The sequence below is a fragment of the Protopterus annectens genome, chromosome 3.part1 (genome assembly GCF_019279795.1).
Source record: "Protopterus annectens isolate FY-2018-M chromosome 3.part1, PAN1.0, whole genome shotgun sequence".
NCBI lineage: Eukaryota > Metazoa > Chordata > Ceratodontiformes > Protopteridae > Protopterus > Protopterus annectens.
Genome location: NC_056732.1, coordinates 1,405,669,845 through 1,405,697,074, shown reverse-complemented (window position 1 = coordinate 1,405,697,074; position 27,230 = coordinate 1,405,669,845). Strand labels below are relative to the sequence as shown.

General features: G+C 41.0%; 1 protein-coding gene across 1 annotated transcript in view; it reads right to left on the bottom strand.

The window, feature by feature from the left end:
* The window catches only part of IQANK1 (IQ motif and ankyrin repeat containing 1), a 2,532,034-nt gene that overhangs the window by 150,474 nt on the left and 2,354,330 nt on the right, over positions 1 to 27,230 (bottom strand). The window contains exons 12-13 of the mRNA XM_044067472.1: positions 24,327 to 24,461; positions 24,106 to 24,234 (exon numbers count right to left, since the gene is read on the bottom strand). Coding sequence (XP_043923407.1) covers positions 24,106 to 24,234; positions 24,327 to 24,461 — 264 coding nt within the window. The remainder of the gene's footprint in view (positions 1 to 24,105; positions 24,235 to 24,326; positions 24,462 to 27,230) is intronic.

The following is a 27,230-nucleotide window of genomic DNA, read 5'->3' as shown; positions in this document are numbered from 1 at the left end:
ATGCCTGGAGTCCAGCAGTTGTTGAAATCAATGCAGTTGGAGGCAGAAACAGAGCACTGGTATAGTGCAAGAAAAGGGTAATTTCCAGTAACACTATTGTGGGGGGGGGGGGGCACACTGAATCTTATTAAGTTAATATCAGATGATGAATACCTTCTGTCCATCAGTGGGGATGATTATGATACCAAAGATGGTGCAACAGGAATAACTAGAGGTGGTGTGGACACCATTCCATCTAACCAATGTCTGCAGCAGTAGTTACATTCAGCAGCTTCAGCTTATGAAAGTTGGTGTAAAATGTATAAGCTTTATAGACAATACTGAATGCTGACTAAGAATGATGTCATTAAGCACATCACAATTCATTATTATTAGGCGAGTCTTGTACATCATCAAATAATAAAAATGAAGGCAGTGTGTATGGTAAGTTTCCCACTCCCCCCAGCATTACTGTACCATATGCTGTTGCACTGTTATTAATGTTTTGCAATACTTTCATTTTACATAGTCAACATCAGAAACACAGTTCAACTATACCATTAAATATGGATGATGTCAACAGCAGAATGTGTGCTGTTGCTGCTGCTGCTGATAATGATGATAACATGGTTATATTTATGAGGCAGCATGAGGGAATGGCAGGCAGTCCCCAAATTTAATGTCAGGTTCCCTCAACTCACAACATGTTAGTAACTGTGCAGAAAGTGACAGTGCAAGTCAACGTCAAGCTTAAGCAGACATAGGGCATTCATGGTTCTACCAGAGGAACACTCCTGCATTTCTACGCCAGTATCTCAACACACAGAAATTTGACATTCTGAGGTCACGTTGCCCATAGTGACACAATTACAAAAGGGAGCCAGGTGCAGCAATTGTTTACAACTACCACAGGAAACACACAAAGCACTGGCTGCTCAAAAAGAAATATGCTGTGACACTGTTAGGGCTCAGAGCGCAGCCACAGAGTCAGCTGGAAATGGTCAGAGTCCTACAGGGATTGTGTGCTGATTTCCAGCACTGCTTTGAAATGGCAGAAAGTAGGCATAATTCCATGGTATCACTGATGCATAGTATGGTGGTACACCAAGCATCAGTTGCTGCCTCCATTTGTATACTAGTTAGGACATACCAGAGGCAAGCTGGACTCAGTCTTACAAGAGGTAGGGGATGGGGTACTGTCCGGACACAAGGGGAGATCACATGATACTACCACTGCTTCTCCATACAATAATGTCAGTAGTCACAGTGAAAAATCACAACACATTTCACAAAGGCCATGTCACTGTTTACCTACATCTAGCAGAACCTCATGCTCCAGGTCACAATCATGGTCACCCAGCAGTGTTAGGTCAGTGACAGTAGGATCACCTTTATCAAGAAGATCATAACACAGGACTAACTCTCCTTACAGTTCTCATGGTAGCCTGTCACCCAAACCAGTTGCAACATCACCAGGCCTATCGATAGGAGATTATATGACTAATTTGATCTGGAACTACTGTGAGTTACATTCATTGACTGACCTTTCTGTTTATTTGGAGGAATGGCATTGGGGAGAGTTTGTACATATATATTCACTTCATCCCTGTAAAGGCATTAGTTATACCATATTGTGAATTATGTAATTGACAGAGCTCTCTCTTTAGTTGGATTGGGGTTTGGGGGTGGTTGATATGTACACATCATCTGATAAAGCTATTAGGTACATGAATAAATACTGGACAAAAAATGCTACATGGATTAAGGTTCCTTCTGGTGGCAGTCACCTAAAGCATCAAATAGTAATGAACAAACATTTTCAGGCAAAATATATCATAAGGAAATGACACATTAAAATAAGTATCCTTAGCAATCTTGCTATGCAAACTTAACTGCTGCCACTATACCTTCCTCACTGCACAAATGATGACAGTTTATGAAGTCAGAATTTATTCTGTATGTCAATATAAATACAATCTGATGCGCAATACAGCAGAATACAGTAAAAAGAAATGGCATATATAACTGAATATTTCATTGCTGTCAGTATTGTATTCTATTGCTTAGTGAAGAAATCATTAAAGTTCATTACAGCAGGTAAAGCTGTGAGTTATTTCTTGATTTGAAGCCCTTCAGCATCACTGAACAGAAATCATTGAGCAGGCAGACATGTCAACACCATGAGTATTATTCAAACAGGTAGTAATAAAAAATATTTTCAGATGAGACTAGATGAACACTGACAGCAGACCATGGACCACACAGCACAGTCCACAGTTATCACTGCATGCCTAAATTATACTCTATGTATTTTTTACAATAAAGGAAACACCTCAATGTCATGGTCCATAGCTCTGGACTATACACAGTCTCTTTACCTGAGCAGCTATGTGCTATGCATGAGCCTTAGGCATGGGGTCCTTTACTACTGCTGTCAGCTGGTCATCATTAGTCATAGTGGGATTAGAACTGGGAGCTGCAGTGACAGCATGGGTCACCTCACCACCAGACCAGCTCATGATCATATTATTTAGAATACAAGAAGCAGTAAACATCCTACATGCAATAGCTGGGATCACACTGAAGGGCACCTGCTGACTCATCCAGGCACCTGAAACAGCTCTACAGGAGGCTAAAGACCCTCTCAGTGATAATACAAGTCTAGGACAAGGATGTGTTATATGTCTCCTCTGTACCTCCAGAAGGATTTCTCACTGGAGTCATGAGCCATGGCTCGAGTGGATATCCAGCATCACCTAAAAAAAAAAAAAAAAAGAGGGGGAGTGGCAAAACAAGAAAATAAACATTACTATACAGCAAAACAGGTTAACATGAATAACTACTTAAATAACTTAAAAAAACACTTGCCCAGAAGATGACCACTGGGTATCCTACTATGCAGGAATATGCAGTAGAGTGAGCTAGTGTGTCAGATTTGAGAATCATGTGCACTTCAAGGATGTTGGGCAGAGACGGTCTCCCACATCCATCACACACTACCTAGCAATTGATGCAATGGTAGCCCTTCCTATTGCTGTACTACTCCCCCATGGACCTAATTGCAACATGGGTACAATCTATTACACTGAGTACCTGAGGAAAACATGCCAGTCCATAAAAGGCATGCACAGTCCTAGCTTAGCCCTGAGTTGTAGAGGTACTGATCCACATGTGCCAAGAATACATCCAAGAACTGCTTCAGTATCCTTGAGGCAGAAGCCTGTGAGATCCCCAACATGTCCCCAATCTGTCTGTGGAAGGGCCCTGTAGCAAGTATAGTGAGGGCTATACATACTTTGGTGTCCACAGGAATAGGAAGGCCACACATTCCTCCAGTGCTCCTATAAGGGTCAAACATGCCCACTAAGACAATTATAATGTCCCTGTCCACTCTTAACCTATCAAAGATTTCCTGATCATCAAAGTTATAATAAGTAATCCTTTGCTCATATCTGTGCCTTCTTGGTGGGTGAGCGCTACTGGGCCCAAGCAATTTTGGCCTAACCAAGACAAGCAACTCAGATCTAGAAATAGCAAAGCTTGCCGCGAGTGATAGCATTTTCTTTGATTGCAACTCTGATAGATTTTGTGATGCTTCTCTTTATATAGTGCATCTGTGACTAGTGCGGAAAAGCAGGAAAAATTGGCTATGACTTGCAAATGGTAAAACATACTCCTCATTTCCATCTCATTAGGTCCATGTTTGCATAAGTACATTCAAGGTCATCGCGCATTGGCATAGATTGCCTCTATGAATCGCAGCTTGGCTGTGCTCATTCACACATGCCCCAAAAAGCTTTAACGCATTTGCTTAACTGTTAACAAGCATTCTGAAACAACTGAAAAGGAACAATGATTCATTATCATCATCAAATCCACCCAACCGCCATTTCCCATTTTTTTTTTGACATGGGGTTCAGGTGTCATGTCAACTGTCACCATCTTTCTTGATTCAATGTCATTCTCCTACCTTCTTCAACAGTCATGCATGAGTACTGTATGTCTTCTCTCACACGATCCAGCCATCGTTTTGTTGGATGTCATCTTTTCTTCTTGCCTTCCTGTCTGTCCCAAATCTTCTTTACTGCATATGCCTGAGCTACAGTAATCTTTTCTCTTGGGCTTCTGCTCTGATGTCCTCATTTCTTTGTGTGTCCCACGGTGTGCATCCTACCACTTATCTCAGGCATTTCATCTCAATCACCTCTAGCTTCAATAACTCTGTTTGCACTACCTAGGTTTCTGTACTATATGGTCATACTGGTCACACCACTTATTTGTACACCTTACTTTTCAGCTTCTTTGGCATTCTTCTGCCACACACTACCTCTGGCACTCTATGCCAGGTGGCTGCGGCCTCCTCATTCAGACTTCCCTTCTACTCAATCACTCCTAACAGATATTTGAAGCTGTTATCCTATTCCACTATTTTCCCAGTCTATCGCAACCATTTTCTGCCATTACAACCATCTTATCTGTACTCAGCTTCATCTTATGTGCCCTCAGTTTTGTATTCCATTCCCCAATTATTTGCTGAAGTTCTTCTTCAAAATCTGCCTGCCACACTGTCTGCATACAGCAGCTCTTTTGATCTATTCCTCCAATCTGTTTGTTAATGTAGTTCATCACTAGTATGAAAATCAGTGGGCTTGGAACTGAACCCACTTCCACTGGGAACCCCTCTGTGAGTCCAACCACTGTTTATACTTGTTTCACTGGGTCCCTGTACATAGTCTGCACTAATTCTAATTCTGCCTGCTTCCTATCCCTAATGGCATTTTTTGGGACCATGGTGGTGTGCTAGCCTCCATTTTATTTTTCTGATTAGGACTGTAAGGATCTTACCACTGCTTTAAAAAACATATGGACCATCCCTCCAGCTGACCAAACCTGAAAACCAGTTCAACACAGCCCAGTTGATATCATCATAAAAACTGCCTCAAGTTTATGATCTTACCACTGCTTTAAAAAGCGTACGGACCATCCCTCCCGCTAACCAAACCTGAGAACCAGCTCAACCCAGCCCAATTGATATCATCATAAAAATTGCCTCAAGTTTATGATCTTAACATTGCTTTAAAAAGCATATGGACTATCCCTCCAGCTGACCAAACCTGAGAACCAGCTCAGCCCAGCCCAACTGATATCATCATAAAAATTGCCTCATGTTTATGTATGTTATACCCAATACATTGCTTTGCCTTACCATTCCTGTGTTTTGTAAACTAACTGAGAGTTACGCACACCACCTTACCTGAACACCCCCCCAACCATTAACCATTTTGTATCCCCTTCTGTGGCCAGTACACCTTGGCTTTCTACCTGTCTATCTCTCTATATATCAGTCCATGTCTTCCCACTCCATTTTCTCTTGATAACTCTCTCTATTTCCTATCTACCTGAGGACACCCTGGACGCCCCTCCCCAAGAGATCCACTTTAGCTAACTGCACTCCCTCTTCTTTAACACTGTTCATGAACTGGGACACTTCCTGCTCTCTAAACTACTGTTTGCTGACCAAAGCACATTTAGACAATAATACCTTTATCTCCTCTCAGACTCAATCCTCTTCTGGCTGCTGCCTTCACCTACCAGACAACATAGTTCTCCTTTTGGACCTGCTTTCCCATATTGGGTATACTTCTGCTCCTGTCACACTAAACAATTCTCCTTTGCATTCTCACATTCAGACACCTACCTGACTGATTGTTTTCTGCAGCATCACTCTTTTCCGCTCTCCTGTGCACTGGGTCAACCTGCTCCATTTGCCCTAGCTACGCTCGGGCTCACTCTGCTCCCCTACCTTACCCCCATTCCCAACCACCCCCACTTTCCTTATATTTATACCCTAGACACCACTCCCTCTCCTCACCTCCTTCCAGTCACATCACTCAATACTCACAGCATCACCACTCTAAGGCCACTCAAACACTCCTCATCCTCCCAATCACAATACTCAACAGTCACATCACCACTCCAGAGACCACTCCCACATCAACCTCCCTCTAATCTGTGCACTCTACAGCCATTATATCCAATACCCACACCTAACAAACATCACACATAGCTATACTAATAATACATCATTACCATCTAGTCATGCTCCACACAAATATTTTCACATCATCTATACCACTAACTCTCATACTACTAACTCACATTACCACTTTTCACAATTTCCACCCCAATGCTCTACCTTATGAGGCCACCTCTACTACTCGCACCCCAATATTCCCAGCATACAATCTTCCCATCTCCCCATCCATCCTACATGGACACATCCATCCTTATACCATTAAATTCACTATGCCAGCTGACCATTCCAACAAATTATTCACTAAATATGACAAGTACATAGCCTACCTTGTCAAAACCAAAGTTGACATTGCTGTCAGACTCTCTCTAAGTGGAGATATTCACCCTAATCCTGGCCCCACTGATGACAGCACCCACATAACTAACCAAAATACATCTCTTAAATCATACCAACTTCCTAGAAAACCCAATGAACTGTTCATACTAGGCCAACATTAATCAGTCAATCTGGGTGCCTCCCAGACAGCCTAAGTGACCACCTCCCAACTTTTCTAATAAGACATCATACCTGTCAAGAAAAGCCCTCTGTTTACCAGACAATTAGAAACAGAAAAAACTTCAACCAAGCTACCTTTATTAATGCACTAAAATCTTGTAACTAGTCTCCCCTTAAAAACACCAACCTTAATGAAGCTGTACAACACTTCAACTCCGCCTTCTTAGACATCCTAAACTCTCACCCCCCAGAACCATCAGGGTAAAATCCAACCATGCTCCCTGGATGAGTAAAGAGACTAGGTCTCTTCTAAAATCCAGAGATAATGCCTGGACCCACTGGCACAAAACCAGTTCTCATACAGACAAGCAATTATATCGTGAACTCCGTAATAAATCAAAAAAAATATATTAGATTAGATAAAATTAACTACTACCATAATATACAACCAAATGCCAAAATAACCCAAAAAATTCTGGACAGCCATTAATAACATTCTCCATCCGGGAAAATCCAGAACTCCCACTCCTACCATAATAGATAGCTCCCTCATTGTTGCCACATCCTTTAACAAATTCTTCACCAAATCCATTCTTGCTCTTGCTAATGCACAAAACTGCTCACTCCAGAACTAGCCACCCATGTATCAGAACAATTTTGAAAGCTTAACATTCCTACCTGTCTCTACAGATTCTACTAAGAAACTACTGAAAAAACTAAAAACCTACCACCTTAGCTGTTGACAAATTGCCAGCAGAATTCCTGAAAATAGCTGCTGATGCCCTTTCCTATCCTGTATCCATTCTTATCAACTGTTCTTTATCCGAAAATGTAGTTCCTGAAATCTGGAAAATTTCATACATTATACCTCTCCACAAAGGGGGTAACTCTAAAGACTTAACATACTATCACCCCATAGCAATACTCTCACCTCTGTCCAAGATATTAGAAAGATGTGTACATTCACAACTCATGGACTATCTCAACACTCACAACCTTCTCACAAACACTCAACATAGCTTCAGACCCTACCACAGCACCACAACTGCACTTATGTCATTCACTCACACAGTTAATAACCACAGAAATAATGGCAAATACATCTCAACCACAACAAGCTTATGAACTCCTTATCCATACTAAATCTTAGTAATACTACCATGTCCTGGTTCCAAAGCTACTTGTCAGGTAGACAGCAGGCAGTTCAATGGAGGCAAGAACTCTCACCTCTATTACCTGTCACTCTTGGAGTTCCTCAAGGCTCCATCTATGGACCTTTACTCTTTTCTATCTTCACAAATAACCTCCATACATCTACTCTAGAAGCCTCAGTCATCCAAAATGCAGATGACTCAACAATAATCTGCTCCTCTCCTTCCCTCCAAGAACTGCAAGCCCAAACACAAGCCTCCCTCCTCTCCGTGGAAAAATGGCTTACCAGCTCCCAACTAATACTTAACCCCAATAAAACCAATCTTCTCATCTTCGGCCCTACAAATCACTCTTCTCTCCCTCCACCCTCTTTTACTATCCTTTCTAAGAACAAAACTCCCATCTCTCCAGTCACACACACCAAACTCCTAGGCATAGAAATTGACTGCAACATGAAATTCGATACTCACATCTCACTTACCACAAAGAAAGTACACAAAAAATTAGGGGGACTTTATAGAAACAAAATATTCCTCACAAATAGTACCAGAGCAAAACTAGCACAAACCCATCTCATCTCCACACTTCTATATGCATCTCCCATCCTCACCAACCTCAAAAAGTCAGAATTATCCAAACTTGACACCTGCTTTAACAAAATTGCACGATTTGCCAACAGCCCCTGCAAAACTCACCATCGCGAAGCCCTGAAACAACTAAACTGGCTTGAACTCTCCAATCTCCTTCTCTATAACCAGCTCATACTAACCTATAAGGTATTGTACCACCCCCCAAAAAGAACCCTGCATTACAAATCCTAATAACACCATCATACCAATACTAGGGTTCTATGTTCCAACAACAAACTGCTTCTTCAGATCAGTAAGCCCAATAACTCTGAGGGCCCTCCCTCTATTCTAACTATATCACTACAAAATGGAACTTTCTGCCCACTAACATAACAGCTGCAACATCCTTATCTCAGTTCAAGAAATCTCTAAAAACACACCTACAAACTAACCGGGTTTTCCATTGTGACACCCCAGGCTAATTCTACTCTATCTTACTCTGGCTCACCCCTAGATAAATCTCTTAGTTAAATCTCCTCCCTCATTTTCATTCATTAGATTTCTCTTATTCTTGTTAGTCTCACTTCTCTAGCTTCACCACTCTTCTAACTCTCATCTCCCTCCTCCAAATAATAATTAAGTATACTCTATAATATCATATCATTATGGATATTTCTACTCATGTACAGCACACTCAATAACTTTATCTTAATCATTGTTGCTTTATTTTTATGTAAATATATCTCTGCTGATGTACAGCTTAATTTTGTTATTCATATTCTTATGTAAATGCATGTAATTCTTATCATTTAATGAATTAGTCACATGTGCTGTAACTGGAGCTTTTCTCCCCGAGCTTCCGCTGAAAAGGGACTTGTGTCCAGTCGGACTTTCCTGGTTAATGTAAAATAAAATAAAATAAAATAAATAACTATTAGTGTTTCTGGGACTATGAACTATCACAGAACTGCCAAATCAGCTTTTTTGGGACCTTATTATACGCTTTCTCCAAATCTAGGAATGCCCAGTTAAACTCTTTTCTCACTTCCAGCTTCTTCTCAACTAACATCTAAACATCAGGTTAGTTGTTCTGCATCCTGATCTGAATTCAAACTGCTCATCTTCCATCTTATTTCTACTACTCTATTTTTAGTTATAAGGCACCTTCCCCAGCACTTTCATGTAGTGTGACAGGATTTTGATACCATTGTACTGCCCACAGTTGTGAATGTCTCCTTTGTTCACATAAACAGGCAACAGAATGCTTATTCTCCAGTCATCTGGTATATGCCTCTCTCGCCATACTGGTATGAGTACTCTCTGTAGCCATTTCTCCTCTAACTAACCCAACATTTTGATCATATCTGCAGTGACCTCAACTGAGCCTGCTGTTTTGCCTGACTTCATTTTCCTCAATGCTGTTCTTACTTCTTGTGTGGGCTCCTCCTCTTCCTTCATTGTACACTGTGTCTGCAGCAGTACAGCTTATGTGGGGTTTTCTTCATTCAGAAGCTGCTGGAAGTAATACTTCCATCTGCCTTTGATGTCCTGTGAACTGATGAGGAGATTGCTGCTGGCATCCCCTATCAAGGGTGTCTAATGTTTGTCTATCTTTATCATTTTGGCTTTGTCTTCCAACCAGATAAAGTTTCTTTGTGCCATCTGCTGAGTACCTTTCTATAAGCTGGTAGAGTGCCACTGATGTCTTGTTCCTTGCTATTATAACTGCTCTCTTAGACTCTTTGTTAGCCAACCAGTATTCTTGTATTCTTTCTTAACCTGAATTCACTTTTCCACCTCTCATTTTTTTTTTTCTGCAATACTTTCTTTGGATGACTTCCTGGACTTCTGGATTCTATCACCAGCTTTCCTTACATACCTTATTTTCCTGCCTGGCTCAGCTGCATATCTGTTCTTTAGTCCTTATATGTGCTGTTTTGAGGAGCTGTCATTCTTCTTAAACTCCACCTACTTCCTCTTCTTCCTGAGGTACTAAAGCCTTGAGTATTTCCTTGAACTCTTTTTTTTAAACTCCTTTATTGAATTATCACTTGTGACATAGGCAAACATACATTTATATAAGAGTAATCAAACCATATTAACAAGTTCATATTTACAAACATAAATCACATTTATATGTCGTATAATCTAAGCAACATTATTCAGTTTCTGTGTTGTCTTAAACAGCCTTCCTCCTCCAAAACATTTTTTCTGCATTTATTATTCCCACAATTTCCATTTTTTCTATGTAATTTACACCTACCATTTTCTAAAGATTCCACTTCCCATTCTTTTATCTCTGTTACAAAATTCACTACTTCAAATATAGTTAGTTTAGATTTTGATTTCCATTTTTTAGTAATTGCTTTTCGGCTGCCACCAGAATTAAACTCAACAAGGTCTTACTATGTCTAGGCTATTCAGATCCTGTGTCCCAGCCCAAAAAATCATGTCCTTATTTATACTCATTTGCCCACCCTCCTCCTGACAGACTACTCTGTACAGAATTTTTTAAATCTGCAAACTCATTACACTCCCAAAACATATGCTCCTTGTTATCTCTTTCTTCATTATCATATCTCCAACATTTGCAATCTTCCTCAGCAAAATTTCTTTGGAGTCTGCTTGTGGTATAAAAGTATCTATGTAAACACTTTCAGGCAAAAATCCTAAATCTTTTTGACTTTGCTGCATATTTGGGAGCCATATATTCTTAGGTTCATAGGTAGGTACTAGGTTACCTGCCCGAAGGCATTTATAAGCCTAGCCAGAATGTGTTGGCTTTCGCCACCCCCTTAGATTAGTTCCCTGTGCCTCTGTCCAGCAGAGCCACTGAAGTGATCCCCGGGGTAAACTTTCTGTTTCCCATCCACTCGTCAAGGTTTCTTTTGAAGAGTGTTAGAGAGGAGCTCTGCCTAATGTAGATTGGAATCTTGTTCCAAAGCATGGGAAGTCTCTGGGACAGGAATCTATCCCTCCAGCACGTCCTATTTATTGTTGTGGAGAGGTTTAGATCCCTAGAGCGTGTGGCTCGAGGGGATAAGGTTTTCTTTAGGTGGAGCATGTCCATCAATTCTGGGTTGGACTTGGCCTTGTATGTCAGGCAGAGATCACCTCTGAATAGGAGGTATGCAACGGAGTACAGCTGGAGTTTCTTCAGTCGAGCTGCATAGGGCATCTGTTTGAGGCCAATGATCCTCTTGGTGAGGTACTTCTGTGGTCTTTCCAGCTGTTGCAGGTGTCTTGTAAGGTACATCCCAAATGGGGTGTTGTACTCTATGATGGGTCTGATGAGTGATGAGTTGAGGGGGCAAAATGACCACTTTTGATCTGGATGTGAACCCTTTCTTCTTCTTCTCCTTTCAGCTTTTCCCATTAGGGGTCATCACAGTGGAACAACAGCCTGCAGAATGATTGGCAGTGGAGTTTTATGGTGTTGAGTTGCCAGCCCGGCACCCAACCTTCCACAGAAGGCACAGACATGCACACACTCACACCTAGAGCCAGTTTAGAGTGTCCAGTCCACCTGCAGCATGTCTTTGGGATGTGGGAGGAAACGAGAGCACCTGGAGGAAACCCACGTGATGTAGGGAGGACATGCAGACTCCACACAGGAGGAACCCGAGTCAAGAATCAAACTGGAGAATCTCTTGCTGTGAGGTGGCAACACTAACAGCTGCAACACCGCGGCCGTCCATTGGGAGCCATATATATGTCCTCCCATTTTTTCACAAATTCCTTTGTGAATTGCATACCTGATCTCACTTCCCAATGTTTTCTGACCTCTTCTCACTGATTCCTATAATTATCGTGCAATATTTTATATGCTGTTTTTAACAGCAGCTTCTGTTTTAGATTCAAATAAAACCTCAGTCAGTGCAGGTCTTTCATTTAGGATTCCCCTATCCCTTTCTGTTTGTCCATACTCATAATAATCCCTGATAGGGAAGGCAAACAATTATTAACCTGCAATCCAAATGTCTTCTTGGCCTCTTCCCATTCTATTACCTTTCCCTCCCAGTTCTTCGGTTCCTTTACCGGCTTCCTCCAGAAAATTACAGACCCCTCTGTACCCCTAATTGCAGTCATCCCTATCATTAGAATCTCCTTTCTCCATTCCCATGTTGGCTTAGTACTTAGAATGCTTTCTGCTACTTTATAAAAAATATTCTGTGACTGTTTTATTTTCTTTAGGGATCTTCATCCAAAACATCATTCTTTTTTTACTTCTAGAAATACCACCCTGCTTCACCATCATCCCTTCCAACTCTAAATTGTAGTTTTCTGTTTTTGTTATGTATAAGAGGTTAACTATGTTGCTGTAAAATATCACTTTAAATCAATTAGTCCTAAACCTCCTTGTTCTGTTGGGAGTACCAACTTACCCAGTTGACTCTTGCTCTCTTCCCCTTCCAAATAAAATCCTTCAACTATTTACTAATTACTATCCACAATTTCTCTGGTTGATAAACACATGCCTGACCTGTGTATAAAACTAAATGGATTAAAAAAATTTTACTGTTTGTATCCTGCTATCCATAGCCATAGACAAGAGCTTCTAGTTTCTCAGCTTTTGTAATATTTTTTGTTTAGTCTCTTCCCATATACTTGGCTGCCATAACTGAATCATTTTTAATCTACATTTCTAAATACTTCAATTTATCATGTCCGCATAAATATGGGTATTGATGAAGCAACTCATGTGTGGGTACATATTTTGCAGCTATCGCCTTTGTTTAATCTTTATTAATTTTATTTCACGAAAAAGCATGGAACTCTCTCAGAATTTTCTACAACACTGACATGTCATTTTCTTGTTCCATCAAGTACAAAATAATATCATCTGCAAATAAAGCCAACTTTTCTTGAACACCATACCAATCATATCTTTGAATTTCTGAGTCTCTTATTTTCTTTGCCAATCATTCTAAAAATAATGCAAATAAAGGGAAAGAGAACACCTCTGACTGGTTCCTCTGTTCCAAGAGAACTTATCAGAAAGACCCCCCCTTTAATTTTCACATTTGATCCCTTACATATTCTTCTAATTAACCTTATTATTGTGTCAGGGAATGCAAATACTTCCATTGGCCTGCTCATGAAATCCCAGCTTACTCTGTATCAAGACCCACCAGTAACAGCAGTATTTTCTTATATGCTGCTTCCCTCTGGATCATCATTGTTCTATTAATGTTGTTAAATGTTTACCTCCCATCCACAAAACCACACTGGTCCATGGCAGATGTTGTTTTGCATCACCTTTGCCATTCTTTTAGTCATTATAGACATTAATATGTTATAATCATAGGTTAACACTGAAGTGGGTCTATATGAAGCTAGATCAGATGAGTCTTTATGGTCTTTGGGTGTTACAGCCACCACAACTTTTTTTCCAGGATGTCGGTACCTGGCATCCTTTTTAAAATAATGTTAATCAAAATCTTCCAGATATTTTTCACTTTCATCCCTCTTAGTTTCCAAACTTCCACAAGAATACCATCTATTCCTGGAGACTTTCTTGCAGATTGGTTAAACATCCCCATTTTTATGTCATCTCCTCCTTTCTTACCTGTTAATTGTTGAGCCTCATATGCTTCTAATTTTGATATATTTAACTCTTCCATAAATATTTCCATTTATGCATTTTGTTGATGCCCTACTTCTCTGCTTTATACACATTTTCATAACATTTCGAGATTCCTCTTAATATTTCTACTGGATCTTTGGTTATTTTTCTTGTTGCAGGCTCTCTGTGTTTGCAACAACCCTTTCTAATTTCTGTTGCCTAAGTCATGCCAAAAGATTTGTGATCTTGAATTATTAAAAGCCAGTTGCTTAACAGCTTTCTGTCTGTTGGCTCTTATTTTGTATTTTCTCAGTAGCCTGTTCTGCATTAAAAAGGACTGTAATCCTCCAGTAAAAAAAAATATTCTGAAGACAGCTGGATACAGCAGCTTGAGTCTCACAACAGCCTCTCGATATTCCCTAATTTTTGGTATAAATTTGCTTCTCATCTGCCTGGTGCACAGTAATTAATCATTTTCCACAAACACTCTACTGTCTCCAGTTTTTAATACTTTGCCCTTCTGCCACAGTTTTGTCAGGATGAACTCTTTCTGCTGGTATGATTGCACCTTTATCAATACAAGTCTTGGCTGCTTTTCATGACCAAGTTTGGACCATATTCATGATGTGCTCTTTCAATAGACAAATCCTGCTGCTGAATCTCAGGCCAGTTGCTTGTTTGTGCTTTCATAAAATGAATACAGTCAGTTCCTTCGAGTTCCTCTTGTACTGCAGAAAATTTAAAGTTTTCCCTGCATGCTCTGTCCTTTACCATTTTTAGAAATTGTTCCTCTTGTGCAGTCTCATACTTAGCTAGCCTTTTCTTCATTTCGACCTCTGATTTTCTGCAGTTTTTATCAATTCATCTGAATAGCCATTTCCAGTCTTTTGTTATTTGAATTGATACACTCCTTCAATGTTTCATTTATTTTAATCAGCTCTGAGCACATCTGATTTATTTTGTTCCACTAAATTACTGTAAGCCATGTCTCGCACCAGATTTGGAGCTTGAACTGCTTTTTTCTGAACAGTTGCAGGATTCTTCCCAGTCAGTATTTTCTCTTCACTGTTTTTAGATGATTTTCTTTCATGTTATCTAAGTTTTTTTTGCTGGCATTCAGGCAGTATACTTATTATCCAGTAAATTAATTTGCTAAAACTGGCAGAGTTACTGGCCCTCATCTCTTGGTTTGTTTTTCACATTGGGAGAGTTGAAATTAAACTGCTGATCAGTGTGCAGCCATCTTGGTAGACTAAGCAATTCTTCTCATTATTGATCAAGACAGTAGCTCTGGAGGAAGAATCAGCAGAATCAGAAATGCACTTTAAGACATGCTTAGTAACATGAAAAACAGATACTAGTGAGCAATTCAAATCATTTTTTACCTCAGATGAAGGAAGGTTAGCAATTAACTTTTTCATGTTCTCAAAAGATAAAAGCAAATACTTTAATATAAGAGCTTGACAGTTTAAAATCCTGAATGACAGAGTAGCATAAAAAAAATCCTTCTTTCCCAACTATCAAAAGCTTTCCCATCCTTTTCAGATGGAATGGGGTTAGCAGTAGTAATGTATTTAGCAATAGCAATTTTAGAGTAATTACTGCTGGATCTGCTTTAGGGTTGGAAAATAAATACTTTAGAGTCTGAGGTAACCTAAGCCTATCAGACTTCCTAGGTGCAGAGAGAAGACTATTAGGTAAACTAGAAGTAGTGAGAAAAGCATTCTCAAAAGCAGGCAACACAAGCAGAACAGCAGCAGATTTAGGCATATCCAACTTTAACAAATCATAATACATTTTCTGTGCAACAGGAATTTCATTCTGTTACCACCGTAAAACCTTTTTCATCTTAGACAAAGTCTCAGAAAAGAAAAAAATCTTCAAGAGGGAAATCTAAATATATACTCTCTTCAGAATCAGACCATACAGCCTGACAAGAAATTCTTGAATTATCATCATCCCCTAAAAAGCTTTCTCTTCTGACTGATAATCTAAGTCAGAGAGAAAGGGAAAGTACAGTTGTGTACACTTACCATAAATGTAGATGTTCAAGTGTATTCACTGTTGCAGTCATCACACTTGGGTTATCTGCCTACAGGTAGCCCTCAGTCCGCCCGAATACCAGAGACTTTGTATTTCTGGGTCGGATGTTGTCGCTCCAAGACTGATGTCAGGTCATCAGGGGTATAAAAACAGGCAGCCGATGCCATTACATCATTTTTTCTTGCCCCAAATGTCAGGAGCCTCCCAAATAGGGAGCTAGGTTATAGTGGGGAAAAACACCACCAGTAAAAAGTAAATACCAATACCCCAAAAGTGGTTAGTAATAGCCATAGATAGGACACAGAAAGAGAGAGAAAACCAGGGGGCTGGAGGGAGGGAAACCAGGACTGCAACAGTGAATACACCTGAACATCTACATTTATGGTAAGTGTACACAACTGTACTATGTTCTTCGTGTTTCACTGTTGCAGTCATCACACTTGGGTGGATTCCCAAAGCTGAAGAAGGGTGGAGGCAGTCAAGAAGAGTTAGGGCTGGGTAGTATGCCTTGCAGGACTGCTGTAACAAATCCTGCCCTGGATTTGGAAAAGATAGGCAGGTGGTAATGCTTGTTGAAGGTGTGTAAAGAACTCCAGATAGCAGCCTCCAGGATATCCCTGGTAGGGACTCCCCTGAGAAATGCTGTAGAAGTAAATGTTGCCCTAGTGGAATGTGTTCTGACCCCCTGAGGAGTTGGTTTCCCAAGGTGCTTGTAGCAGAAATGGATGCAGTGTGCTATCCATTTGGAAATGGTTTGTTTTGAAATGGCCTTGCTCTCTGCCCCTGTTGCAAAGCTGACTTGTAACTGGTCAGATATTTTGAAGGGCTTAGTCCTATCAAGGTAGAATCTGAGTGGTCTTTGCACATCCGAAGAGTGCAGGATCATTTCTCCTTTATTTTGAGGATTAGGGAAGAAGATTGTCAAATGGATGGATTGATTGAGCCACACTGGACACCACTCTGGGCATAAAGGAAGGATTAGTCCTGAGGGAAAACCTGTCAGCAAAATAATGAAGGGTTCCACAGCCATGAGTGCTTGTAGCTCAGACACTCTAATAGCTGCAGTGATGACTAGAAGCAAGGCTATTTTCTAGGAGAGGAATTTTAACTCTGCTGATGCAGCAGGTTCAAAGGGGGGAGGTGTGAGCTTTTCCAGTACAAAGTTAAGGTCCCAAGCATGGGTGGGTGTTCTCCTTTGTGACCTTAAGTTGTTTGCCCCTCTCAGGAACTGTTTGATAAGAGGGAGCGAGAAGAGAGGTGGCTCAGTGTTGTAATGAGCAGAAATGGCTGAGGCATGTATCTTAATGGAGGAGAAGGACAGGCCTTTGTGGAGCAGATCTGCTAGGTAATCCAGGAAAAGAGGCAGAGAGGGCAGAGTTGTGTCCTCTCCTTTAAAATGAATCCATGAGTAGAACCTTTTCCTCTTATCAGCATAGGATTTTCTTGTACTGTGTCTTCTGGCTTCAAGAATGATGTCCAGCACCTGTTTGCTTAAGGTTGCTGGGGGAGAATTCAAGGAATAAGTTAGGCTGTAAGATTTACGGTTTGCAGTTGTGGGTGCAGAATCTGTCCCTTCAGCTGAGAGAGGAGGGTTGGATTCTGGTATAGGTGCCAGGGTGGCACTGATGTCAGGCTGTGCAGGAGTGGATACCAGTGTTGCCTTGGCCAGTCTGGGGCAATCAGAATTGTCCTTGGTCTGTCCTGCTTTATCTTGAGTAATACTCTTGAAAGGAGGGACAGAGGGGGAATGGCATAGATTAAGAGATTTACCCATTAAAAAGATAGGGCATCCACTTTCCAGGCCCTGCTGTGAGGATTCCTGGTGCAGAATTTGCTGAGCTGGTGGTTATAGGGGGATGCAAACAGATCCACTTCTGGGGTCTCCCATTTCCGGATCAGAAGGTTGAAGGTGCTGTGCTCCAATTGCCACTCGTGTGGATCTAGGAGATTTCTGCTTAAGTCGTTTGCCAGTAAGTTTTGTTTGCCTGGCAGAAACTGAGCTTGCAGATGGACTTGAATGTCCAAGGCCATGTTCCATAGGGCCATGGGTAGGAATGGGATCCCCCCTGCTTGTTGATGTACCACATAACTGTGGTGTTGTCTGTTTTTATTAGCAGTTGTCCTGGAAAGATTAGGGATCTGATAGCTGTCAGGGCATTCTGTACAGCTAGAATCTCTTTTTGGTTGATGTGTAGAATAATTTGACTTGGGATCCAGTGGCCCTGAATACATTTTCCATCCATGTGTGTCCCCCAGGCATAATCTGATGCATCTGTGGTTAGGGTTTGGGTGTCTTGGGGTTGAGTAAATGGCAGTCCCTTATTGTGGTTGCATGCTTCTGCCCACCAGAGGAAATCTGTCCTTAGACATGGTATGATAGGAATGACTGTTTCCAGGTCCTGAGAATGTTGGCACCAAAGACTTTTTAAGTACCATTGAAGTTTCCTCATATGCAGTCTTGCATATGGAATCAGCAGTATACATGAGGCCATGAACCCTAGGGCTTGCAGTATTTTTCTTGCAGATAGCTGGGTTCTGGTGGCCATTTGTTTGAAGTAGTCTGTCAGATAGACTTGTTTTTCTGAGGTGAGGAATGCCATCTGGGAAGTTGTGTCCAAGCTTGCTCCCAGGAATACAATCTTTTGACTGGGTACCAGTTTTGATTTCTTTTCATTGATGGTGTACCCCAAGGAAGTGAAAAGATTTTTCACAAATCTCAGGTGCTGCAGCAGCAATTTCTGACTGTCCGCCTGGATCAGGCAGTCGTCCAAGTACGGGTAAATTTGGATATTTCTTTGCCTGCAGTATGCAATGGCTGGGGCCAGGCATTTTGTGAATACTCTGGGTGCAGTAGATAAGCCAAAGGGAAGTGCAGAGAACTGATAATGCATAGACCCTGCCCTGAAACGTAGATACTTCCTGCATGATTCACTTATGGGGATATGCAGATAGGCTTCTTTTAAGTCTAGAGTGACTAACCAGGCATCCTTGGATAGCATAGGAAGAAGCTGTTGCAGGGTAAGCATTTTGAATATTGGTACCACCAGGAAGGTGTTGAGAATGGAAAGATCCAGGATTGGGCGCCAAGAGCCCTCTTTCCTGGGTACCAGGAAGAGTCTGGAGTAGAATCCTTGACCCCTCTGTTCTACTGGAACCAGCTGGATAGCTCTGATATTGAGTAGGGAAAGTACTTGGTTTTAAGCCTCTGCCCACTGGTTTGGAAGAAGGTATGGGAACCCACTTGGGGTTGGCAGTGAATGGAAATAAAATTTGTACCCCTGAGATACAATATTGAGGACCCACCGGTCCTGAGTGATGGACATCCATTTTTTTGCATGAAGGGCAAGTTTTCCTCCTAGGGGCACAAGCAATTGGGCAGGGCTGGGGAGTGGAGTAAAGAAGTCATTGCAAGCTTTTTCCGTAAGGAGGTGGCTTACCACTCCCTGCTTTAAGGGTGGGGGAACTCCATTGCTTAGATCTCTGCATACTCTAAGACTGTCTGGGTGGTCTGTTTCCTCTGGGTCTCGTTTGGAAAGGCCTGGAGGGGGCTGAAAAGTACCAATGTTTGAAAGGGCAATGCCTACTGAATCTAGGGGGTTGCACTTGTAAGAATTCTTTAACAGTCTGCATAGACTTAGCTTTTTCTTCCATCTTTTTAAGAACCTCTTCTGCTTTTGTGCCAAACAAACAGTCCTTATTCAAAGGAGCATCTAATAACTTTGATTTTACATGGTCTGGCAAGGTCTGGTCCTTCAGCCAAGCATGTCTTCTCAGTATAGAGCCAGTGACAGCTGCCCGGCAAGATGCTGCTAGGGCATTAAAGCCACATTGCAAAGTATGCTTGCTGATATGGCTTGCAGCGTGCATAAGCTCCTGCAATTCTTTATTTTCTGCACAGTCTGAAAATGTTGTCACTTTTTGTTTAATAAGTTCTATAATATGTTGTTGGTACTTCAGCATGTGAAACTGATAATTCAGTGCCCTAACAGCAAGAGTTGCAGAGGTATATACCTTCTAACCCCATCTGTCCAAAGCTCTGGAATCCCTGTCCAAAGGGGTGGGATTCTTGGCTGTAGTAGCCTTGATACCTTTAGGCCCCTGGGAAATGATCTCTGGGTCAGCAGTAGGATTCTTGAAAAGAAATTTGTGAGTGTCAGATACTCTGTAGAACCTGTCTGGCTTCCTAGGGGCAGGAGGTAAAGTGTCAGGAGTAAGACTGGATTACATAAAAACATCATCCACAACATTCAGGACAGGGAGCATTGCTAAGGGCCTTTGTTGAGGCAACTCTAGAAACTCTCTGAGTCTTTTTTTGGACTGAGAATAGTCTTGGCATTCCCAGTGGAAATGCTCTCATAAGGTATGCAAGGTTTCACCAAAAGAAAAATCCTCTGGAGGGGAGGGAGAGGGAATGGATTCCTCTGCATCTGAATCCTCATAAGCAGATAAGGGCATGTCTTCATAATCAGAAATTTCAGAGTCATCCGACTCCTGGTCTGTAGAAGCTGAAGGGGACTGGACTCTTTGTCTCTTAGCAGGGGAAGGCTGACTTCCCCTAATCAGCGTAATAAGGTCTTCAGCCATTCTAAGTATTTGTTTTTGTGGCATTGGGGCAGGTGCATGCACTTTAGTCATCGGTTTTCTAGGCGTAGTGCGTACTCTGAGCCTAAGAAACTCGGTAGTTTTGGTTAAAAAAGAAGTCGATGGTTTGAGTTGAGCATCGGTTGAGCGAATAACTGCCTCAGAAGTTGGTGCCTGCTCAGCGGCTCCGGACCCATCCAAGGTAGAGACATCCACAGGTTCCATAGTCGAAGAAGAGTCTTGCGGCATACTGGACTCCAAATGGGTCTCACTAGAGGCCTGTTAATCCACTGAAGCAGGCATCAGGGGCTGCAAAAGTGCCTCACTGAGTACCGGTAGACTGGCAACTAGCTTAATGGAAGCGTTGTCTGCAGTTTTGGACCTATGCGGTCTGTCTCTGTCTTTATCTTTACATTTATTTGGAATATCAGTAGTCGGATGGCTTACTGAAGCCATTTCAGAATATGGAGATCAAGAGCAAAAGAATTTAGCGACAAAGAGAGTCCAACAATGAATGATTCAGGTGTTAAATAAGGCACAAAACCGACAGCGAGGGATGTCGCGGTCTGGGCCTAAACAGGTGACGCAGTAAGAATGAAAATATCTGTGAGGTATTTGCTTTCCACAGGCAAGACAATTGTTAACATTTTCTGACATCGGTTAGAGCAAGAAAAAAGGAACCCAATGGGGTACTTAGCTTTAGAAGACTTCTGGATTATTAAATTCATAAACGAAATTCAGGTAGCGGCTGACCGGCACTTGCGAACTGCTTCTGCTTCGGGCTCCTTAGCAAGAAAGACTGATGTAATGGCATCGGCTGCCTGTTTTTATACCCCTGATGACCTGATGTTAGTCTTGGAGTGACAGCATCCGATGCAGAAATACTAAGTCTCTGGTATTCAGGCTGACTGAGGGCTACCTGTAGGCAGATAACCCAAGTGTGATGACTGCAAAAGTGAAACATGAAGAACATCACTTTTTTCTTGCTTGAATAAGAATTAGGTAAAGAAAATTTAGAAATTAGCTCCTTAGCAAATCCAAGCAAATATTCCCTCCCCATGGAAACAGAAACATAAGATGGTAATATTTTCTTTCTATGCTCATCTTTCCTGGTAAACTTCATGGAAAATGACTGACTTATAGAAAGCATACACATCCTTGATTCAGGACCTATACCCCAATTGACTGAAGAACTTTCACCTGCCTGTCCCCTGAGACCACCAAGAGTGTTCTCCATTGCCCATCAAGGGCAACCCTACAGCTGCAGAGTACTATTCCTGGTCATTGATGGCTGTGTGTGCAACACCAGGGTGACCAGGGAAAAAGATGAGTGGTCTGAGGAACCATGAGCAGCCACAGCAGAGTTATTCATCATCAGCTGATGTGCAGCTCGAGCTGCCTGTTACCCAAATATTCTTTAAGAACTTTCTTCTTCTTGCAGACAGGGGAAGGTAAAACTGCAGAGACTGGTAGCTGCTTCATAGGTTACCTAAGTATAAGACCTTGAAAGTGGATAGAGAAGCATGGGCAAGTCTGTAAAAGGTAAAGTAGAGAATAAGGGGTACTGAGGAAAGTAAACCACAGACAGTCCCCTGCAAGCACAATATCCTACCCAACATATACAAACCTACAAGTATGTAGGACAATTTTGTCAAAAAATTCACATAAGTATTTACACAAAAACTCCCTTAGAAAAACAATGACATTTAGAAAATCTAGAGCATTTCTGGCCATTGTCAAAATAGGAGGAACCATGCAGTTAGACTTAGGGTATCTGGATTTAGGAGAGTATGGCTGGAAGGATGAGATAGGAAATCTGGGCTGCGTCCCAGCGTCCATGGAGGATGCAAGAGGTGAGGTCAAAGATAAGGGAACCAAACCTGTCGGGACCAATAAAGGGCACTGTAGATCATTTGCTTTGCACCTTCTGGCTTTCTGAATGAATCTTGTTATCAAGAGAAGGGAAGAAAGGCATAAGAGAGCCCCACGGGAGCCAACTGTGGATAAGGGTGTCCCTCACTGACTGACCCTGTGGAGGGATTATGGCAAAGTACCTGCTGCATTTGTTGTTCAAGTATGATGCAAAAAGGTCAGAGTATTGTTGGCCCCAGTGACTGAACACTTGGTTTGCCAATGACTGGTTGAGAGACCATTCATGAGGCAGGATACTGGATCTGCTTAGTTTGTCCGCTAAAACACTGGTAGTCCTCTGGATATGCATTGCTTCCAGAAAGAAATGCAAAGACATCACCCACTACCACACTCTCATGACTTCATGACATAACAGATAAGACTGGGTTCCCCCTTGTTTGCTGATGTACCAGATTACTGTCATGTTGTCTATCTGGATTGAAATCACACGTTCTGGTAGAGAGTTCTGAAAAGCCTGCAACACTAGAAGGACTGCTTTCATTTCCAGAACGCTGCTGTGAAGATTGGCCTCTGTACGTGTCTAAGAAACTTAGATAATCTTCTCTTTATAATACTCCCCCCACCCTAAAAGAGAAGTGTCTGTGACTGCTGAGGCTACAGGAGTTGGAAGGCAGGAGGGGCAGCCCTCTAATATTGTTGGGGAAGAGCCACCACCTGATGTGAGACTTGCAAATGGGAGTTAGTAAAATTGGGGTATTCAGGGGATGACAAAACTGGGACCACTGAACTGACATGGTCCATTGAAGGACTCTCATGTAGTACCTGGAAAGAGGGATTCAAGGTACTACATTTGAGAGACTGTTGAAATTATAAGCCAAATGCCCAAAAGCTTTGAAAGCTGGTTAGTCACAAGTGGGTAGAACCCAGGCTACTGGAACAATGATCTATTGGTTGAACATCTTGTTGGTATCATAGAATGACAGTGTGGCAATGTGACTCCATATCATTATCTGTCATGACATGTTATAACAAGACTGGTCTTGTTTTAAAGAATGTTGCTTTCCATCAGACTTGACAACAGTAGATGGTAACTTTGTTGTCTGGACTATTCTTTGAATGCTGGAAGAATGTGTCCTTACTTGGTTATGTAACTTCTGCATAAGCAAGAATGGCAGAAATGTCCAGAGAAACTTGCCTCTCTGGGCCCATTTTAGAATATAAGACATAATTCCCTCTTGGGGCTCTCAGCTGCAGTAAGGGAAATATAGAATATTCTGGTGGAGAAACAAGTTCATCTGAGACTGCCACACTCTTCAGATGATTTGAAGAATGTTTCTGAATTGGGATTATCTGTGGCATGTCAACAAGTTTTCCTTTTCTTAAAGATGCCTTCCTACTGCAAACACCTACAGACAGCTGGTCAGTATCCATGACCTCTTTGCTGTTATACAACTTTGCAAACCTAATTCCTCCTTGCTTCTTGATGTAATAAGAATGGGCAGTGTTGTCTTTCCATAATGGAATGCAAAGTATACCACAGAAGTTGACTGATGGAGAATTCCAAAACTAAAATAAATTAACTGTTTCTATTGTTTCTTGAGATTTGCTTGTATATACACATGCATAGCAAGTTAGCATAAGTAACACTACTGGGTCTATGAAGAGCAACACTTTATGATGAAATACTCAAAAAATCCATGGGCATGCAGATAAATTTGCTTGATCACATATATTTGAAAGAGTTTGCGTTACTGAATTAATTAGTGAAATCCAGGTTTTCAGTTTTTGTAAGAAAGTAACAAGTCTCTTACCTCTCATTCTTTATCAGTTTCTTGTCCAAAAGTTCATCTAGTAAGCCATTCTGTATCTCATCAAATCTGGTTTTAATAACGTCAAGCATATTTACCTCCATCATGTCAAAAACCAGTGGCTTTCCATATCTGCCAAATACAAAATAAACTAGTATTATATAAGTACACAGCCTAAACAATGGTTGGGTCAAGATTACAGATTTAGGTATTAAGATTCTTACCTAATGGATCCTAGAAGTGCAAGGCGAATGGACTCTGTCTGCATGTCATGTGGGTTTAAAGTGTCCAGATAGTTAGTGTCACGGTAACGCAAGAATGTTGCAGCCATTCCAGATGGGTCAATGATGACTGGCCATCTTTAAAAATTATAATATATAATACAAGAGAAAAAATACAGTATAGTTATTCTGATGATCCACTTTAAAAAAAAAAAAAACAAGAAACATCTTTAGTAAATTATCACATATGACATAGGCAATCTTACATTTATATAAATGAAAACACACCACAATGACACAATTTTAGTTGTAAACATTATACATTACAAACCATGCTAACACAATTTTGGCTGCAAAGATTATATATCACTTATATATCACGTATATCCAGTCACTGTAAAACATTGCACAGCTCTTTCAAATCCTGCCTTCTTTTAAACATTGTTTCTCCTCTCCATGTATTTTTCCCACAATTCCCATTTTTGCCTATGTAATTTGCTCCTACCCTTTTCTAAAGATCCCAATTGCAGTTGTTTTATCTCTGTTCCTACATTCGCTACTTCTAGTAAAGTTGGTTTAGATGTTGATTTCCATTTTCTAGTAACTGGTTTTCTGGCAGCCACCACAATTAGACTCAGCAAGGCCTTACTATGTCTAGGCAATTCCGATTCTGTATCATAGCTCAAAAAATAATTTCTTTAGTTACAACACCAATTTGCTCACCCAATATCTCTGACGAAGCAGTCTGCAGAGAATCTTTAAAAGTCTGCCAGCTCATTACACTACAAGAAAATATGTCCCCAGTTATCTCTTTCTTCCCCATCAAACCTCCATCATTTGCTGTCTACTCCAGGAAAATTATCTGAAGTCTACTTGGGGTATAAAATATCTATGTAAACATTTCCAAGCAAAAATCCTAGATCTACTAGATTTTGTTGCATATCTGAGAGACATAGTACATATATCTTCCAATTATTTCTTTGTGAATTGCTTATCCAATCTCTCTTCCCAATCCTTTCTAACATCCTCTGATTGATTCTTATAGCTATCATGCCATATTTTATATGCTCTACTAATTATTCCTTTTTTAAAGGTGGCTTCTGTTCTACATTCTACAAAAACTCTATCAGTGCTGGTCTTTCATTTAGCCCCCCCCCCCCATTTCTTTCTCTTTGCCTATACTCTGCTATCAATCCTTGATAGGGAAGGTAATCTCTAACCTGCAATCCAAATGCATTCTTGGCCTCTTCCCATTCTATTACCTTTCCCTCTCTAATTATTTACTCCTAATACCTTGGTTCATTTGCCAGTTTTGCCCAATAAATTCCAGCCCCCTCTTGCCTATTTTTTGTATCCCTAATTGCAGTCATCCCTATTGGCGGAATCTCCTTTCTGCATTCCCGTATAGACTTAGTTCTTAGAATACTTTCTGCTACTTTATGGATATAATATTCTGCATGATTATTGTTATTCTCCTTAAAGGCCTGCATCCAAAATGCCAGTCTCTCCTTGTTTCTTGAGCTCCCCCCTGTTTCAACATCATCCCTTTCCACTTTGAATTATAGCTTTCTGGTTGTACTATGTATTGGAGCCTTAAGTGTGTAGCTCTGAAATGCCCCTTCAAATTGGGTAATCCCACTCTGCCCTGTTCTACTGGAAAAATTAGCTTGTCCCAATTCACTTTTGCTTTCTTCCCTTCCCAGATAAAGTCCTTCAGCTCTTTATTAATTGATATCCACAACTTTTCCTCTGGTTGATAAAAATATGCCTGACCTGTGTATAAGACTAAGGGGACTAAAATATTTTGTGTGCTTGTATTTTACTAGTCATATCTATATAAAAGAGGTTCCATTTTCTCAGTTTTTGTATTATCTTCTGTTTAGTCTCTTCCAACATATCCTTAACTACCACACCAGTATCATTTTAATCCATACTCCTAAATACTTCATTTTATCATGCCCCCATAAATACAGATAATGTTGAACCAATTTATATGTGGGTACATAATTTACTGCTATTGCCTTTGTTTTAGCTTAAATATTTTTGTATCCCAAAAAGATCTGACACTGTCTCAAAATGTTCCACAGCACTGTAATGTCTCTTTCTGGTTTTGTCAGGTATATCATCTGCAGATAGAGTCAGCTTTTCTTGACTACCATACCAAATATATCCCTGAATTTCTGAGTTCCTTAGTTTCTTTGCTGATGGTTCTAAATATAATACAAATAACAATGGGGAAAGAGGACACCCCTGCCTGGTTCCTCTGCTCAAGCTTAAATTATCAGAGAGGACCCCACCCACTTTAATTTTCACCTCAGATCCCTCATATATCATCCTAATCAATCTTATATTATTTTCAGGAAACGCAAATGCTGCCATTGTCCTGCTCATACAGTCTCGGCTTACTCTGTCAAATGCTTTCTCTGCATCAAGAGCCACCAGCAGCAATGGTATCTTCGTACATTCTGCTTCCCTCTGGATCATCAGTGTTCTGTTAATGTTGTCAAATGCTTGATCTCCCTCCACAAAACCACATTGATCCATATCTCTCAATTTTGGCACTACTTTTGTCATTCTTTTAGCCATTATAGACATGAAAACTTTATAATCATGGTTTAGTATTGACTTCCACAATTGGCTTAGCTTCTGGCTTCAGTCCAGGGGGATCCAGTATCTGACAGCCTAGGATGATATGGTCGATAGACCACTCTGTTTTGCCAGAGATGGTCTACACCTGTCTCCTCTAGGCTTTAGGTTGCTGGCAAAGCTACTTATCTCCCCCATAGTGCCTTTTTTAGGCAATGTCATAAGAACAAAATTTCCAACGTACAAATATCCTCCAGAAACAAACTCAGGGTTATGCTGCTCAATGCTAGGTGTCTAAATCAGAAACTGCATTCACCTGAA